The 18,777-nt window shown below is 38.4% G+C and overlaps 2 protein-coding genes across 2 annotated transcripts; both read right to left on the reverse strand.

Moving 5' to 3' along the window:
* Nucleotides 1-3,176: 3,176 nt before the first annotated feature.
* LOC120111301 lies at nucleotides 3,177-3,865 on the reverse strand. Its single transcript, XM_039127981.1, has 2 exons — nucleotides 3,400-3,865; nucleotides 3,177-3,292 (listed from the first exon to the last, which is right to left on the reverse strand). The coding sequence occupies exons 1-2, from the start codon at nucleotides 3,806-3,808 to the stop codon at nucleotides 3,258-3,260; spliced, it is 444 nt and encodes a 147-aa protein (XP_038983909.1). The 5' UTR covers nucleotides 3,809-3,865; the 3' UTR covers nucleotides 3,177-3,257.
* Nucleotides 3,866-8,422: 4,557 nt separating this feature from the next.
* LOC103702320 (ER membrane protein complex subunit 3) lies at nucleotides 8,423-14,597 on the reverse strand. The gene is made up of 8 exons (XM_008784689.3): nucleotides 14,381-14,597; nucleotides 14,049-14,142; nucleotides 13,122-13,241; nucleotides 13,002-13,050; nucleotides 11,449-11,548; nucleotides 11,306-11,367; nucleotides 11,116-11,174; nucleotides 8,423-8,800 (listed from the first exon to the last, which is right to left on the reverse strand). Exons 1-8 carry the CDS (start codon nucleotides 14,530-14,532, stop codon nucleotides 8,696-8,698), a joined length of 741 nt encoding a protein of 246 aa, XP_008782911.1. The 5' UTR covers nucleotides 14,533-14,597; the 3' UTR covers nucleotides 8,423-8,695.
* Nucleotides 14,598-18,777: the final 4,180 nt, after the last annotated feature.

Here is an 18,777-nt window from a genome sequence, read left to right on the forward strand (position 1 = left end):
GAATGAACTTCTCATAAAATTCATTCTTTGGTCACAATTTCTGCTACCATAGTATGCATAAACCATATGAATTCATTAAAGCAGAAAATATAATATATGTGATTTACAACCATCTAAAATGTGCACAATAATACATCAATTAATTTATACAGAAAAGGCCCATTTGACCAACATGCTCCTTGTGCAATCCCGGAGCTATTGCTTTGGTCAAAGGATCTGCTAACATAAGCACAGTATTGATGTATTGAACTGAAACTTTATGGTCTTCACATTTTTCCTTTATAACAAGATATTTCACCTCCATGTGCTTATTTCCATTAGATATCTTGTTATTCTTTATTGAGGAAACTGCTGCTAAATTATCACAATATAACTTTATGGGCCGTGAAATAGTGTCCACGATCTGTAGGCCTGCGATAAAGTTCCTCAACCAAATAGCCTGTGTAACTGCATCATAGCATGCTAATAACTCAGCCTCCATTGTTGAAGCAGCTGTCATCTTTTGCTTCGAACTCTTCCACGAGACTGCACCACCAGCTAGTAGAAAGATATAACCTGATGTTGATTTTCTACTATCTGGACATCCCGCAAAGTCTGAGTCTGAGTATCCAACTATCTCCAAAAGATCGGATTTGTTGTATGTGAGCATATGATATTGAGTTCCTTGAAGATATCTCAATACTTTCTTTGCAGCTCTCCAATGTTCCATTCCTGGATTAGCTTGAAATCTCCCCAGTAATCCCACAACATATGCTATATCAGGTCTGGTACAGACTTGAGCATACATTAAAGTCCCAATTAGTGAAGCATATGGAAAAGCTTTCATATGCTCCCTTTCAATTTCATTCCTTGGAGATTGTGATTGGCTCAACTTTTCACCTTTAGTAATAGGCACTGGGCTTGGTTTGGAATTTTTCATACCAAATCTCTCCAACATTTTCTTAATGTAGGCTTTTTGAGATAGACAAACTTTTTTCTTAGATCTATCTCTATGAACCTCAATGCCGATGACATATGAGGCTTCACCCATATCCTTCATATCAAAATTGCTGGAGAGAAATTGCTTAGTCTCTCTAAGCAATGCCAAATCACTGCTAGCAAGCAAAATGTCATCTACATATAGGACTAGAAAAATAAATCGACTCCCACTGATCTTAAGATAAATACATCTATCAACAACATTTTCTACAAAGCCAAATGTAGAAATGACGTTATTGAACTTAAGATACCACTGTCGGGATGATTGCTTGAGTCCATATATAGACTTATTTAGCTTGCAAACTTTTTGACTCTGACCTTCTGAAACAAAACCTTCAGGTTGTTTCATGTAAACTTCTTCCTCTAAATCTCCTTTAAGAAATGCAGTTCTCACATCCATTTGGTGCAGCTCTAAGTCAAAATGAGCCACCAAAGCCATAATTATCCTTAAAGAATTCTTCTTTGAAACTGGAGAGAAGGTTTCATGATAATCAATACCCTCCTTTTGAGTAAATCCTTTGGCAACAAGTCTGGCCTTATGTCGCTCTACCTTACCCTTGGAGTCTCTTTTGGTTTTAAAAACCCATTTGCAGCGTACTGCAGTAGCCCCAGGAGGTAGTTCAACAAGATTCCAAACATTGTTTTTAGCCATAGAATCTATCTCATCTTTCATAGCATCTAGCCATTTGGAGGAATTTACTGAATTTATGGCTTGTGAGAAATTTATTGGATCATCTATATTGCCAATGTCATAATCATTTTCTTGAAGGTATACTATATAATCTGGTGGAATTGGAGATCTCCTTACCCTTGATGACCTTCTTAAAGTTGCTTCTTGATCCACTGGTTCTATAGGTGGAGGAGCAACATTCTCAGTGATAACTGGCACAGATTCAAGTGGAACATTAATAGTAGACTCATCCTCCTCCAAATCATTATCAATGATAGGTAGAGGAATCATTGGCTGCTTATTTGAATCTTGCACACCATACGGAGTTTGCTTTTCCTCAAAATTAATTTCTTGAGGTGTTATACTCCCACTGATTTGGTCATTTTCAAGGAATCTAGCATTTCTTGTCTCCACAATCCTCAAAGTATGATTAGGACAATAAAATCTGTATCCCTTGGACTTTTCTGGATAACCAATAAAATAACAACTAATGGTTCTAAAGTCCAACTTTTTCTCTTGTGGGTTGTACACCCTTGCCTCAGCTTGACACCCCCAAATGTGTAGATGTCTTAAACTAGGTTTTCTACCTGTCCAAACTTCATAGGGTGTTTTTGAGACAGCTTTAGTAGGAACCCTGTTTAGAATATACGCAGCGGTTTTTAAGGCATCACCCCACAGAGAAATTGGGAGAGTTGAGTGACTAATCATACTTCTTACCATCTCCATTAATGTTCGGTTTCTTCTTTCCGCAACTCCATTTTGATCAGGAGTACCAGGCATAGTATATTGTGCAACTATACCTTGCTCTTGAAGAAATCGAGCAAATGGACCTAAATGTTGTCCAGTTTCAGTATACCTACCGTAGTATTCACCACCTCTATCTGATCTCACAACTTTAATCTTTTTATCAAGTTGTAACTCTACCTCTGTTTTGAAAAGCTTAAAGGCATTTAATGCCTCAGCCTTGTCATACAACAAGTAGAGATACCCATAGCGTGAGTAATCATCAATAAAGGTGATAAAATACTTATGACCAGTAAAACATGGGGTCGAAAAGGGCCCACATATATCTGTATGTATGAGATCCAATAAATTTGTACTTCTAATGGCACCTTTCTTAAACTTGTTAGTCTGCTTTCCCTTGATGCAGTCTAAACAAGTTTCAAAATCACCATAGTCAAGAGTTGGTAAAATTCCATCATTTACTAATCTCTTGATTCTTTTTATGGAGATATGGCCTAATCTTCGGTGCCATAACATAGAGGAATTTTCATTTATTAGGCTACGTTTTAATCCATAATGATCTTTATTTTGCAGGGATAAAAGGGATAGCTCAAAGGATGTATCAAGGTCTAATTTGAATAAACCATCCTCTAACAAGCAATTACCAACAACAATATTATTCAAAGAAAGGTTTACAAAAGACCGTCCAAATGAAACGGTATATCCAAAGGAAGTAAGTTTAGAAACAGATATCAAGTTTCTTGAAAATCCAGGTACATAGAAGGTATTTTCTAGATACAAAATATGGCCAGTCTTTAAGGTCAATTTGAACGTTCCAACAGCTTCCACATGTGAACGCATCTTATTTCCCATTATGATGCTTCGCTCACTTTCCGTTGGAATTCTTTTGTTCAACAATCCCTGCAAAGTTTTACATATATGGATAGTAGCACCAGAGTCAATCCACCATGTGTTATGAGGTACATCAATAAAATTTGATTCATAACACACTAAGGAAAGAAAAGTACCTTTCTTTTCGAGCCATTTCTTGTACTTGATGCAGTCCTTTTTCAAATGTCCTTGTTTCTTACAGAAGAAGCACTTTATTTGCCTTTTGTCAGTCACTTTGGCTGACACTTTCATTTTCTTCTTCTTAACAGGAATATGATGACTGGTACTGCCAACCTCTTTATGTCCTTTTTCCTTATGAGAGGTGAGATAAACACTCTCTTGCCTCTCTTGTTTTATTCTCTGCTCCTCATCAACACACATGGCTAGAAGTTGATTCATAGTCCATTTTTCTGTATGTGTGTTGTATGAGATCTTAAATGGTGCATACTCCATAGGCAGAGAATTAAGGACAAAGTGTACAAGAAAAGTTTCTGACATGTCTACTTCCAATGATTTTAATTGGGCAGCGATGTCACGTAATTCCATAATGTGCTCGCGTATGCCACCATTATCATTATACTTTAAGGAAGCAAACCTTGATATTAAGGTGTTGGCTAGGGCTTTCTTTGAACTCACAAATTGCTCTTCTACTGCTGTTAAGAATTCTCTTGCAGTTTTGCAATCTGGAATTGAGCCCCTTATCTTTCTGGAGATATGATTTTGTATGAGTAAAAGACTTAAGCGGTTTGACCGCTCCCACCTCTCATACAACTTTTTCTCCTCTGGCGTAGTTTCCTCCGTGGGGACAGGTGGCATGTCCTCACGAAGTGCCAGATCAATATCCATGCACCCTAAAGTAAATGTCAGCCTTTCTTTCCATTCCGAGAAATTTGAACCATTAAGTATTGGGATGCATGATGTAGATTGTGAAAAAACTGTCGGAAACAAAGCTGCAAAATATACGCTTACTATCAATATGCATGCTATAATTACGCTAAAACCTTATCTAAATCACTAACCCATATTAGCAATTTAGTGAGTAAATCAAAATTAACTTTACATGATTTACCCCTTTACGATAAAACTAATGTATTAAGTATGATATTTAATGAACTTTATATATCTAGTTGAAAAATCCAAAGAATAACAGCCAGATCAGCTCCAGATCGGTGGTGGAGCACTAGGCTCACTTAAGTACCAGCCTTTCTTAGGCACGTATGCCTTTTTGACAAGCTTTTCTTAGACACCGTTATTCAATGGATAAAATTTTACTAGATATTGTTCAATGTTAATGAGGAATTCAAGGCCTTTGGGCAACAAGATTTCATCATAAATATCATACTAATAACATTATTTCATCCCATCATTAACTTTGTATAATGATTTCCCTTTGGGGCCGGTTCATTATATATGATGCAACTATTCAATTTCATGAGATGATGATAAAAAGACTCTTTATTGATTAAACTAAAGCATTCTAAAATTTATGGGATGCTTTGGCTCGTCACCACAAATATGCAAAAATTTAATCATTTATATAAGATGCTTTGGCTCGTCTCATGCATATATCATCCTTTTATCATGAAAAATATGAATAATTTAAACAATCATGTATCATCATAAGAAAGCATCTAAATTGATCATTTATGTAATAAATTCATTACAGGGACCAATATGTAATAATCGGTGTACTGTTCTGTAATAAATCCTAAGTACAGGGATCAAATAAATATATTTTAGGACCTTTCTGTAATTTATCTTTCGTCTGGGGACCATAGATGAATTTCGGAATCCCCTTGTTCAGAATAACATATTGTCAGGGGTTTCTGTGCAAAACTCACAGTTTAGTCAAAAGGATTCGGGTTTCGGATTGCGGGGCGAAGCCCAATAACCCGAAACCTGTTAATCCCTTCACCCTTTTTTTTTTTTTAAATTAACCGGATTCGGGTTGCGGGTTTAGAAAACCCGAAACCCGTTAATCCCTGCACTGTTCATCTTCCCCAAACGAAAAGAGGAGAAGGCTCTCCTAAACGACGGCGGCGCAACCGCCACCGCCGGCCGTAGGCATGGCAGCAGGCCGCGGGGCGGCCACAAGGCGGGGCCGAAGGCCGGGGTCGGCCGCGGAGGCCGCGGGGTTCGGCCGCAGGGTGCGGCCACAGCCCGTGGTCGCGGGCCGCAGGGGCGTCGGCCGGAGGCCATGCTGCGGGCGCCGTGGGTGGCGCGGCTGGCGCCGCTGGCAGCGGCCGGGGACGCGGTGGCTGCGGGCCGCAGGCCATGGCGGCCGATTTTTTTTTTTTTTTTCTTCTTTGCCCGCGGTGGCCATGGCGGCCACGGCGGGTTGCAGCCGATGCCGGCTCGCCGAGGGGCGGGCCGTAGCGGCGGCCGGGGATGCGGTGGCTGGACGGTGGCCCTGTTGGCCACCGGTTAGGACGGGGATGGTGGCCCTGTTGGCCACTGTCTCCCTTCCTCATTTTTCTTTATTCGAGGTGAAAGGAGGGGAATAGGAGATGAAGTATTTAGTCCCACATCGGTCAGAAAAAATTCTTTCATATAGGTAAATAACATCAGTGTCCAAAGCACCACCGTCCAGCGAACCAAACGGGTATGATTTATTTTGGAATCCAATCCACCCGCTCTGATACCATTGATGAAATTGATTAACTTAATGAATTATAAATCATACCTTGATTCGCTAAATCCATCTTTAATTGCGCTCTGGGCTTTGAAATGCGTGCGCAGTTTCGATCACCAGTGATCTGAACAAAGGTTAGCGAGTAATCTTCTGGAGAGAGAGCACTTAATGCGTGTTTTGAGAAGGGGTTTAACAGGCTATTTATAGCCCTCTCCAGGGACCAAACGCTGCAGGTGGTTACACCCGTGAAGAGTCACCCCCCATCAAGGTAACTCTTCACTGCTGTGAAAATACCGTAATGCCCTTGTGATTATCAAGATTTACGAAATTCAAGGGACACTTGTCAAGATGTGGGTTCTAATTAAACGGGATCAGGGTTTAATTAAACGGGATCCAACATAGTTGGTTTTGTGAAGCTAAAGAAAGTATCATGGCTGGCCAATATAGATCCGACCATAATAATTATAACCACTAAGCCTTCAATATATGATTAGGTTAACAGATCATACTTCGCTGATCATTCCTACAAATGGCCACAATTTTATCATAGGTCATGTCCTCCTATGTTATGACCTTCTAACAAAATGACTCTTCCGGTCCAAAAATACATGCTATTTTATGCAAGTAAAACAGTGTTTGTATGGTGTGCAATAACATGCACTGATGCACTGCAAAGGTGCACCATGGATTGACAAAAGTTTGAGCTTGCTCTGGCTAATGGACAAAAGACGAAGGCTTCGGAGCTTGCAGTTTGTAATCCATGAGAAGTTGCCAAAAAGTAAGAGAAACAAAAAGCCGAGTGCTGCGCTGTGCTTCTGTGAATCATATCAAGCTGGCCCTGATATAGGATCTAAATGTGGAAGAACATCTATTTGCAATTAAAACGAAGCCAAAAGCTGAAAGAAACCAAGCTGACAAAATCATTCGATAGACACATACAAGATATAGGATCCATCCCTTAAAATAAAAACAAGATGCATCTCGATGGCCAAAATGAGAGAGCTCAGGGACATGCAGCAGCAGTGGAGGTCCCCTCCGCAGCGACGAAGATGGTGTTCTAGTAGATTTAGATGTCTTGTCGAGAGATAATGACGTAGAAAATGAGTTGTTTTTTAGTAAACTTTTTGCGGAGTAATTCTCTGTCGACTTCCACCTGATCGCCTTCTCTGTTTACCTGGCTTATGGAGCCAGCCATGAACCAAGCAACACTAGTTAAATTTACCCAGAAAAAATCAAGAACAACCGCAACAATCCTAGAGCACCAGACTTAATAGTTACCAGGATATTTCCTGGGACTGCAGCTGGAAATGATGTATACGCACTGCTACTAATACTCTGGTTCATCCACCAAGAATCGACGTGAATTTTTCCAAAAGAATCAGCTATATTCCAAGTGCACCGGCCTCTAGCAAATGTACTGACGGTGTTAGGATCACCCAAGTGCTGAACACAGATAAATATGTACTTGGAGAGGGCATAAAAGAGGAGCGGAGACTTGAACTGGTCTCGGATCAAGTTGAAGAGTGAAGGCTGTTTAACGGAATGAGAAGGCTGAGGCCGTTGGCAAAGTCAGTATTTTGTTTTGTTCAGTGCCACCGGAGAAAGGGATGACAGCAAGCCATCAACAAGTGGAGTAAGGGACATTAGTTTCCATGTTGGACAATTTTGCATTCAGGGAAATTAGCAGAAATCACCAGAGTCAAGTAATTAACATGTTTCTTGAATATTAGTCAACATGTTGGACAAGAATCAGAATTTTACATCCAGCTTTCTTTTGATGTAGTGAATTGGACTTCATCAGTTCAATCCAAATGCAGCTAGACCTGAAAGTTGACCTTACCCAACCAATTCCCAAATATGACCCATCCCACTCCTGATAAGGGGTCTCGAGTAACTCTGCTAATTTTTATTTAAAGGATTGGAGTTATAGTTGCCCATCCGGCATACTCATGTTCCCCTCTTGAATTGCTTGCCAAATGAAGCAAGAGTAGTTGGACAACAAATAATGGTAATGCAGCTCCCATGAGTCATTACTAGCATTTAGAAAAACGAAACTTACCCAAATGAATAAGAAAAGAAAAGAAAAACGCTATTCAATACGTCATTTGATACAGCACTATTTCTTAGTCCCTGCTGTTCCATTCAGACAATTTTATTCTATCAACAATCCAGAATATTTTTTTAAGCACCTCATACATTGGAGGGGCTTCCAAGGAAAACAAGTTAGCTGTACTCAGGAGCTAACAGCATGCAATTTGTCAAAATCACAGAATGGTAAGCAGTTATGGGCCTCGGTCTCAAGGAAAATCTCATCGACACAACCAATATATGCAGCAGGTAAAGTTTTCAGGCACCATTTGATTACAAAAAAGCCACAAAAGAACCTTTCACCATAATCGACTTTGGATTGAAGTGTCCATATACACTATATGCACCATGTATAATTTATACTTGTCTTCATAAACATGGAAGCCTTCAAAGTCCAGAGTTGGATGCTACGCTAACTTGTAAAGACTATAAGCAGCATATCACTATAAAATGCAACTAGAATTATGGCATATGCATCAGTTAATCTTGTTTAACCAAATGAAAACAAAATTCATAAAACCAGTCTACATTTCTTTCAGGAAAAATTAGCCTGCTGTGTCTTTGCAGATTAGGGCTCTGGGACTTCCATAACGGCAGAATAAAATACATTAGCTAGAAACACACCAACACTGGAGTGTCTAAAATCCAGTATGCAACCATATAACTTCCACTTTGTTGACAGGTGATTTCACTTAACTAAATGGGCAAATGTTTTACTTAACTAATTTTCTCAACATTTCTTCAGCACGTTGCTCCATCTTCGGAAGGACCCACTCATGCTGAATAATGTCCAGGCTGTCTTTCTCTGCACTCAAGCTCTGAAACATCCAGAAGAAAACCCCGCTGGCTTAATTTTCAAAATATAAATTGTGACGAATAGATTAAAAAAAAATAATGCGTCATATAAATGTGCTCGGCTATGAACAATAACAAGAGGCTTCAAAGTAAGCTGACTGTGAGAGTAAATCTGGATGTAAGATTAAAACTAGTAGTCAATTGCCCTAATGTTCCAGCAATGATGTATGACCTGAACATGCTATTGTAGACTGAATTCAAATCTAATTGTTCTGAACTGAAATATACTTCTGGACAAGTAATCTAGAACACTATTTATGAGGTTAAAAAAATTTAACTCATGATGTAGTGAGAAAAACAACTTAACCAACCTAAGGAAATCTCAACTGCATTAGGAATTGCAGTCTCGGGGACGCCATCTATTCTCATCAAAAAAGTTTATATAACAATATTAGTATAAAATGCTGTTTCATATATGCATTTAGCCCAACGCTTCAACTCTTTCTTTTTCTTGTTCGAAAAGCATTAATTCATTAAAAATAATTAGATTGTTAACTATTTTAGCAATATGGGTAACAAAGGTGATGATGCAAAGGTTACTTCTAGCAATATTGTTTTGTATCCATGATCAGAGTCCATAATGGCTGTAAATATATGATCTTGTTGCAAACATGCAAAGAGCAAAAGAAAGTTATTACCCAAAAAAGCACAAAAGAAAGCTTTTCAGACTAACTTTTGATATTGTGCAACAGAAACCAGCAGCTATAATGACATTTTTTATTATCCAGGGTATCTTTTCTTACAGAATGCATATCCAATAGGCTAACAGGAGGCCAAAGGTCTGGACTGGACCATCCCCAACAACAACAGCTACACAAACCAAGGCTTCCAAAAACTGGATACTGCACTAAAGGGCTGAAAATGGACTAGATATGGGTCAGATATTGGTTTATCCATTAGCTTATCCACTTTCATTTAAACTGATACAGATAATGATATGAATCAATTAGTCAGGGTTAGTTACATACAAATAAAAGGATACAGATACCAATTGGATACAACATATGTGCATACATACATATAACCATGGTTGCTCTAAATAAGCATATAAATGAATCAGGTAAAATAATATTATATTTGTTCAAACTATGTAAATGCACACAAATTGGATATCAATAATTTCATAATCCTTATAAGCAAGTGTCGATATGAATATCATATTTGCTGTATTCTGTTTTACTTAAACAAACACATGATAATCGGATACTTCATATGTGCACACATGCATATATCTGTAATTGCTCTCAAAAAATAAACATATGAATTGGGCACAGCAGTAGCCATATTTGTCCAAACTACATATATGAATAGATATTGGATGTGAATAATGTTCATATTTCTTGCAAGCAATTGTTGATATCAATAGCGTATCTGCAATATTAATATTTACTTAGAAGACACATATGATAATTGAACATTCATCATATCTATACTTGTTTTATAATATACATACGTTAGATATAGCAAATCCATTGGAATAAATCAAGAAAATCTAATAAAGATTAGCCTTTTGGAGTAAACAATATAAAACTAAATGTCCACTAAGATTCAAAAATCAACTTCATCATTACCATCAAACTAGAACCATTCCTTATATCCATATCCAGATAAAACATCAATAACTATTATGGGCATGCAAGACAAAGATTTGGGGAAGCTTCACTAAGGAGTGAAATATCAAATCCTTGTTGACATATCTAGGAAAGGAAAGGGAGGGGGATCTAAGGTAGTATGGATAACAGTCGAGATAAAGGATTTGGATGCTAATAAAACCATTGGAGATAACCTTTAATAGGGATGATTTGAGAATGAAGATATGTAAAGCTAACCGACTACAAGTAGTTGGTAGAAGGCTCAACAATTATGGTTGGAGCTAAGGTATCCAGTTCAGAATCTGAATCCATGATGGATATGCCCAGATTATTCATATTCAGACAATTTCAAAATGGAAAGAAGTATAATCAGATAATCCATTTTCAACTGCATCACATTGTTGTTGCTCCACATCCTGCCCTCTCCTTGCCGCCACCTCGGTGAGAAACCTTGAGTTGTTGAATCAATTGAAAGCAACAAACATGCATCTCTCATAGAAGAAAACAATAGGAAAAAGTGAAAAAGGATGGAGAACAACGAGGTAGGTCCTAAGTATTTTTATGGTTAGGAAAGATGTTCAGGAGTCTGGACAAAAAATTCCATGAAAAACTAGCTGAAAACGATATGCAACGAAGGCAATTTGACTGTAATGAGACATAATTTCACATAATTAGAAGCATTATACCTTTGATGCATCAAAACCAAATCCACTCATTTGCATCATCTTTTGTGTGTCATCCTGGGCTGAATAAGAAAATGATAAAATAGTTTTTAATTAATGATTGAGATTGATTATAAATAAAGTGTTTATCCGACAGATCAGTAAAAAATAAATTGAAAAAAGTTGTATAACAAACTGAGCGTTTAATACTGACCATTCTCCTCCCCAAGAATAAGGCTGAATAAACCCCTCAATCCAAACAAATTAAGAAAATACCTAATGAACATAACAGAAAATCATCAGTTTTGTTCAAGTGGGCAAAAATAGTTGAGTAGATCTTTATGTAACAAGGCATACCAGGAACGACTACTGACATAGCTCACATCAACGGTGCTGAGGTCAATACCATTCTGCAGCATTGACCTAAACCTTTGGGTCAATGGGAAGGGTATTTTTGCTGGAAAGAAGACAACCAGGATCGGATGCATATCATCAACAAAAGAAGTAAACATCACATAAAAGCCTAATCTATATTATGGTGTTGGATGCAAAAGAACTTGTAGAAGGGAAGAGTATTTGAAATTATATATCTTCCATAAGAATAATGAAATATCACATCATGTATAATGGCGCTGGCAAAACAGTTCAACTGAATATAAGACATGGTGGTTACAGAAAACAAGACAAGATGCCAGTGGCTAGAACAATATCTGCAAATACAGACATGCAGAATTTTGGAATTTGTTCTTGTGACTGAAGAATTGCATAAAATCGTTTGGTTGGCAAATAAGGTGAATTTACTCTTATCATGAAAATAAAAATATTTTTCTAAGGAAAGGATACAATAAACTTATTGTTCTCATTTTGATTACTTATGAATTGGTTTTCCAAATAAAATCTTCTGGATTGTGTCTAGCTTTTGCATACTCTGAGAGGTTTAATAGAAGGTGGACAAATCTTGGATGGAATACTCAGTGTGAATAAGCATATGGATACTTTTAAAAAACAAAAGTGATGCATCATTGTAAAGTGAATGCTGAGAAAAGCAACAATAAAGAGAACCAATCATTCCTAGGAGATACTTGATTTGGCTCAACACGAAAAATATTTTGACCTATAAATTTAGCCCTAATGTGTAGTCACCTGTTCTGTGACTTTATAATGAAAGTAGATGTCATATAAATCATAGATTATAATTAGCTGAAAAACTGACACTATTGTAGCTTTGGACATGCTTCAGAACTTAGTTACTACATTTTACCTTAATGATCACTCCCACATTCTCACATCTGCCACTGGTTTACAGAACCAAAGGTTTAAAGGTTCACACAAGCAAAGCTCAGATATCAAGGGTTTGAGAGAGTTTGAGTGACTAACTTCAAGTTTCTTATAACAAATATGGGTCATTTCTTATAATAAAATTGTTATCTCTAACTTCACATTTGAGTGATTCTATCGGAAAAAGAGCACCGTAAGGAGGCAAGTGAAAAATGAGAAGAACCTAAGAAATTAGAACTCATTTGTGAAAGACAGAGGAAAATATTAATTGTTGTGACTGTGCATGAACTATTATAAAGGTGAACTGTCTATTTGAGTGTTTCCTCCACCGCAACCCCCCCACCCCCCACCCCCCACCCCCTCAATTTTTCTACTTTTGTGCGCGCGTACATTACATCAGATATGAAGTTTACCTTTTTCAAGAACCAAAACGACCGTACATGAAGGTAGGTAGGATACACTAATTTAACAAACAACAATAGGATGATTGCATCATAAGAATATTAATACAAAAGACAGTAACTCAAAAATGGTGCAGCGAATGAAGGAGAAAATTTGAGTCAGGCCCATTAATGACAGGTACTAATAGAATTGAAGAAACTTGCATCTAACAATGATGTGAAACAACATACCTGCCACAAATCCTGAGAAGAAAAAGTTCACCCATGCAAAAGTAAGCGTCTGAAAGAGAAGAGAATAACTTCATTGGAAAAGATGAGCTTATGAACCTTCAAAAGTATGTTTTGCAATACCTGTGGAATGATCATTGAAAGGTTTTTCTTCATCATGTCCATAGCCATATTTGGATCTGAAAACATTTGTGCTTGGGCATTCTGGGCCTGCTCTTTGGGAACATGCAGTAGGCCATTCTCCTGCATCAAGAAGTAAGGCAATTTTCATTTTAAAAAATAAGCAATGAACTATCAACACCAAATGCACCTCTTTTAATGTGGATAGATATCTATACCTTCCACAATTTAAATTTATCGTGTTCCAGTTCTCACTTATTTTGCAGGGCTCACTTTCCATAAATCCCTGTGGACACTAGATTATTAGTTAGATTCAAACTGACTTCTAATCTAGTGCCCATAAGCAAAGTGAGCCCCACAAGACTAGTAAAAATGGGCTAGACTGCATTAGATGACTGGATGAATGCCTAAAATAACATCTAGATATGTGATGGGAATTTGATAGAGGAAGCATAAAAGGGTTACTGTACGACCTTACATAGGTATGCATGGTTGCAACAAATTCTCCGACATTAAGGAGATTTAACTAGGTTCTCTATGTTTGCAGTTGCTGCTTTCCTAGAATATTTCAAGCAATATTACGAGACTTCCTTTAGTAATGACACTCTAAAATTCCTCATGAATGTCTAACAACTTTATGATGTGATTATATAAAACCATATGATAGCTTCTACTGAATTGAACCGATTTCTAATGGGTTTTCTGAATATTTTTTCTCTCCAGCAAATCAAAACCAATTTATACTTGCACAAAAATATTTAACATGTCAGTTTAGAACCCAAAAATGAAGAATACATGAAGATTAACAAATTTCTGCACATGAAGTTCAACAGTCTTTACACCTTCCTCCAAGACATAGAAAATCATGAGTAAAATAGAACTCAGAAAGCGTCAGAGCAACAGATACGGGTCTATGAAACGTTCAGCTACCTCGTTCGTAAAATAGAACCTTCGCGCCCGAAAGGACTTCGCCGGGATGAAATTGGCGCCCGCCTTTAAGTTCCTAGCTCTAAGAAGCACCTGCCTAGAGACCATCCAAAGCCAAGATAAGCCGAACGCAGCCAAGAACAATAACCCGACAGAGTTTAAAATCAAAATCAGGGTTTTGTTGGGGGGTAGGGGCAGATCAACGAAAAAAGGAGAAATTTGGATCGCGATCAAGATCAAGAAAGCAATTTCGCCGAGGAACAAAAAAAGAATAAGAACAAGAAAATATTAAGGTTGGGATCTGGGGAGGAATTAGGGTTAGGATAGGAACAAACCCTTCCTTGAGGACCTTGGGGTCGGGGGACTGGAAGGAGCGCATGAGCTTGGCGACGAAGTAGCGGAGGATGCCGATAAGAACCATGACCGCCGAGAGAGGGATGAGGACCCAGTCCCTGATGGCCGTGTCCAGGACCAGATCTTCCGCCATGGGAGACCGAGCGACGGGGAGTCGGAAGCGTGGGAGAGGGGTGGGGGGTAAGGTTTCGTTCTCTCCTCAGCGGTCTTCTCATCTCCTTGTAAATAGATCAAAAACGTGGAACTCGATCGCTTCAACGGCGGAGATCCCATCTTCGAGTTTGTTTTAGATTGTGCTTGATGGACGGTGGAGTTCTGATCGGAATGATTATGGGAAATTCCCGACTTTAAAGCGTCTCATAGAATTTCATATGCGGGATTATCTCTGCCGTTAAAACGTGGGACGGCTGGACGACTATAGTCTATAGGTAATGCTGCAAATGGGTCAGGGGTTGAGTCGTGACCCAATCCCACCCAACCCATTTTGGAGGACCCATAAGGCCGGGTCGGGTCTTAAATTTGGACTTGTTCCATTTTTTGGATCTGGTTTACTGAATTCCAACCCGACCTGACCTATTTGAGAATTGGGTAATTTGGGGTTTTCCATCTACGACTTGATCTGATCCGATCCGAATCTATAAAATTATTTGGGTCCGCAAGCTGCAGCCCGCGAGAGTACAAACACAAGTTCCGAAGCCATGGATGGATTAATTCGAACCATATTCAAATTTTTTGGGTTGAATTCGGGGTATACATGGATCTAGCTCGAATGACCCATTTGGTCAAAAATTGCAACGATGGACCCGACCCGATCCGATCCGATTTTCTATTGGGTCAGATTTGGATCCAAAATTAGAATCCGAATAAGAAACTGAATTGGGTCGGGATCACTCATGATTCGACCCGACTCAATCTATTTGCACCCCTAAGTATAGGAGAGTATGGACGTCAAGCTCTTCGGTAGCATAGTAGCATAGTCCCACATTGACTACGTGAGAGAGTCTTACCTTGTGTATCTTTATATGCATAACATGCAATTATTTTTTGATATTTTTTAAATTTCTTAAAAATTTATCTTTATAATATATTATATTTTAAATTTTAAAAAAATTTATATTATATTATATATTTTGTCCTACTGCTTGCTACAATGATCTAGCTAGGGCGGCCCACCTCCTCTCATAAAGCCACAATTGGTCACGCCGGATACAAATAGATCGAAAATTTATCAACTCAAACCTAGGTTGTTATTAAATAGGTCAAAAATCCAAAATCAAACCCGTCAGAGAGCTTTGATTTGATAAGCAATGCCAAAGCTCCTGGTTTTCCTGACCCGACAAAGATAATCACGGATGTAGGAGCAATGGCCAGGTGGAGACGAGATATTTGAACAAATGCTATAGAACGAGTCGATATTCGAACAAATTCCATGAAGGAGCCAAGTTTCTTGAATGCAATTTTATCTATGCTCATTGGCTCCAACAATGTGGAATCCACCCTCCAATTAATTGTTCAAAGAATGCCCCACAAGAACTTGATATCTTCCACGTTGGTTGATAAAGTTTTTTCAGGTGTCTGTGCTGATTTTTTTCGTGCTAAAAAAGTATCACCCAATTCACATGCTTCAAGTGTTTTGCTCCAGTGTTGTGGTTGGATCCAATCCCTTGCAGCGGGAGAATTCCTATGGGCTAGTTTGGTTCGCGGGAAGCATTTTCCCTCTTAGGAATATGATTTCTGGGAAACAAATTCCTAGGAAGAGGATGCTTAGGAAAGTACTTTTGACATGTTTGGTTGATCATGGGAAAGTGACAAATTTCCGAATTACTTATGTTTGGTTGGCCATCCACTTTCTTAGAAAAGTTATGTATAATTCTTATTATGCTCTTAATAAAAATTAGGTCTTTAATGCTTCTTTAATGCTGAAGGGCCTTTTTGGGGAAAAATAAAAATAAAGTTATTTCCGCCTCATGAGAAAGTAACTTTTCCATGTTTCTCATGGGAAAGATTTTTCCATGTTTCTTATGGGAAAGATTTTCCATGAAATATGGAAATCATATTCCCATGAACTTTCCTATCTCTCTTCTTTGAAAACTCCAAGCAAACAAGAGGCATCTCATTACTTTTCCGTTGATCACACTTTTCTTCCTTCTTTTTCCACGAACCAAACGGGCCCTATATGAAGCCAGCTTGAAGTCGGGGATGCAAGTCTTGACCACCTTCATATTAAGGGCTCGTTTGGTTCGCAGGAAAAGGAGGGGGGAAAGTGTGGTCAACGGGAAAGTAATGAAATGCCTCTTGTTTGGTTGGAGTTTTCAAAGGAGAGAGATGGGAAAGTTGTATTCCCATGGGAATATGATTCCCACATTTCATGGGAAAGTCTTTCCCATGAGAAACATGGGAAAGTTACTTTCCCATGAGGTGGGAATCACTCCTTTTTTATTTTTTCCCAAAAAGACCCTTCAGCATTAAAGAAGCATTAAAGAGGCATTAAAGACCTAATTTTTATTAAGGGCATAATAGGAATTATACATAACTTTCCTAGGAAAGTGGATGGTCAACCAAACATAAGCACTTTGGAAATTTGTCACTTTCCCATGGTTAACCAAACATGCCAAAAGTACTTTCCTAGGTATCCTCTTCCTAGGAATCTGATTCCCAGGAATCATATTCCTAGGAGGGAAAATACTTCCCGCGAACCAAACGAGCCCTAAAGGTTAGAGTCAGTGTTGCGAGAAAGTGTAGCTGCTTGGCATCATCAGGACTAGCGGTTTGAGAGTTATCTGTAATGTTCGCCCTTTTAGGCCTCACTAACCACAGCCACGAGGTCTCCAATCCCCCAGGCTTCCTCCTCCTCAGGCCTCAGCACATGGTCAAAGCATCACGCACTGCATGGAAGTTTGATTTTAATACTGAGATAGATTGATTAAAAGCTTTACTTGGAGTTTGCAATATTAAAAATTTACTTCTACCATGCAGTTTATCAACAACTGAACATATGCTAAAACACTGGTCTAATGGTGAGTTCAGAAGAACATGCACTGCATGGAAGTTTAATTTTAATGCCGAGATAGATTGATTGAAAGCTTTACTTGGAGTTTGCAATATTACAAATTTACTTCTACCATGCATTTTATCAATAGCTGAACATATGCAAAAACACTGGTCTAATGGTGAGTTTTTTTTAAAGAAGAAGAAGAAGAAAAATAAGAGAGGAGGCAAATGATGTGAGCCAGAGAAATCCGACACTACAGTCTTAAAGTATACTGGGCTTCGTGTTTTGGAACTTCCAAGAAAGAAAAGAAAAGAAGAAGAAGGAGAATAAACCAAATGATGCAGCCCGAGAAATACGACCCCACAATCTGGCAATTAATCTTGGCTCAAATTATATTAGGCTTAATGTTTTGGAACTTCTAAGAACGAGGATGAAGAGTTTGTTATCACCAAACCATAAACTAGTTGTGAGGATCCGTGCGGGCGTGTGTTTAGTTCCACATCGGTTATTTGTTGGATAGATCTTGGATACTTAAACAGGATCAAAAAATCCAAATAATACCTTTCGACTAACCATTTTTGGGTAAAATCCTAGGTTATTACAAATGGTATCAGAGCAGACCTGGCCCATAACCTATATGGACTAGGGAACACTGCAGCACATATCCATTGGAGCTGACCATGAGTCAATCGTGGTATTTGTGATTAGATTTAATGAATTTGAACTCTTAGCCTGACGAGGACGTCAAGGCTTGAATGGAGGGAGAATGTGAGGATCCGTACGGACGTGTGTTTAGTTCCACATCGGTTATTTACTCGGTAGATTTTGGGTACTTATATAGGATCAAGAAATCCAAATAATATCTTTCGATACAAAATTGATGATTTACTATTCACCATTGGAAGATAATCGAATGCTCACAAGATCACCACCAGGAGTAAGAGGGTCCATACCCCAACCATACTATTCCGATAAGGTTGTTAATGCTGCTAGGAGCTAACCAATGCCCATGTCACCATCAAAGGGAAACTTCTAAGACTTGCTTGGGAAGCAACCAAATTCAAGATGGACTCCATCGTATCTGACAACGGCTCATTAACCGAAAAAGACCACAAATTATCATTTGAAGATGACAGAGTTAAGAGGTACACCAAATTGTAGACCTACCACCATCAGACGATATTCAATGGCAACATAATTGTCATTTGAATCTTTTCAATACTAACTAGTTCACTATAGGAAGAAATTATCTTTTATGTTTACTCGTGTTTGCTCTTGAATATTATTCTATGATGGAATTTAGGTATCCAATAGTGAGGCCAGTTTGTGGAGTTCTTTTAGTCATGGTATGTCATGATAGTATTGGTTAAGTGCTTGGTCACGAAA

This window comes from Phoenix dactylifera, chromosome 7, assembly GCF_009389715.1.
Source record: "Phoenix dactylifera cultivar Barhee BC4 chromosome 7, palm_55x_up_171113_PBpolish2nd_filt_p, whole genome shotgun sequence".
Classification (NCBI taxonomy): Eukaryota; Viridiplantae; Streptophyta; class Magnoliopsida; order Arecales; family Arecaceae; genus Phoenix; species Phoenix dactylifera.

Bases quoted from the DNA above. Each gene is read 5' to 3' on its own strand.
- LOC103702320 (XM_008784689.3), bottom strand. From the start codon at position 14,532: ATGGCGGAAGATCTGGTCCTGGACACGGCCATCAGGGACTGGGTCCTC. The intron at 13,051-13,121 runs GTATTGCAAAAC...CTTCTCTTTCAG, and splicing joins TTTCAATGATCATTCCACAG to ACGCTTACTTTTGCATGGGT. The intron at 11,549-13,001 runs GTATGTTGTTTC...TCTTCTTTCCAG, and splicing joins CTTCTCAGGATTTGTGGCAG to CAAAAATACCCTTCCCATTG.
- LOC120111301 (XM_039127981.1), bottom strand. From the start codon at position 3,808: ATGGAATTACGTGACATCGCTGCCCAATTAAAATCATTGGAAGTAGAC. The intron at 3,293-3,399 runs GTACTTTTCTTT...AAAACTTTGCAG, and splicing joins GAAATGGCTCGAAAAGAAAG to GGATTGTTGAACAAAAGAAT.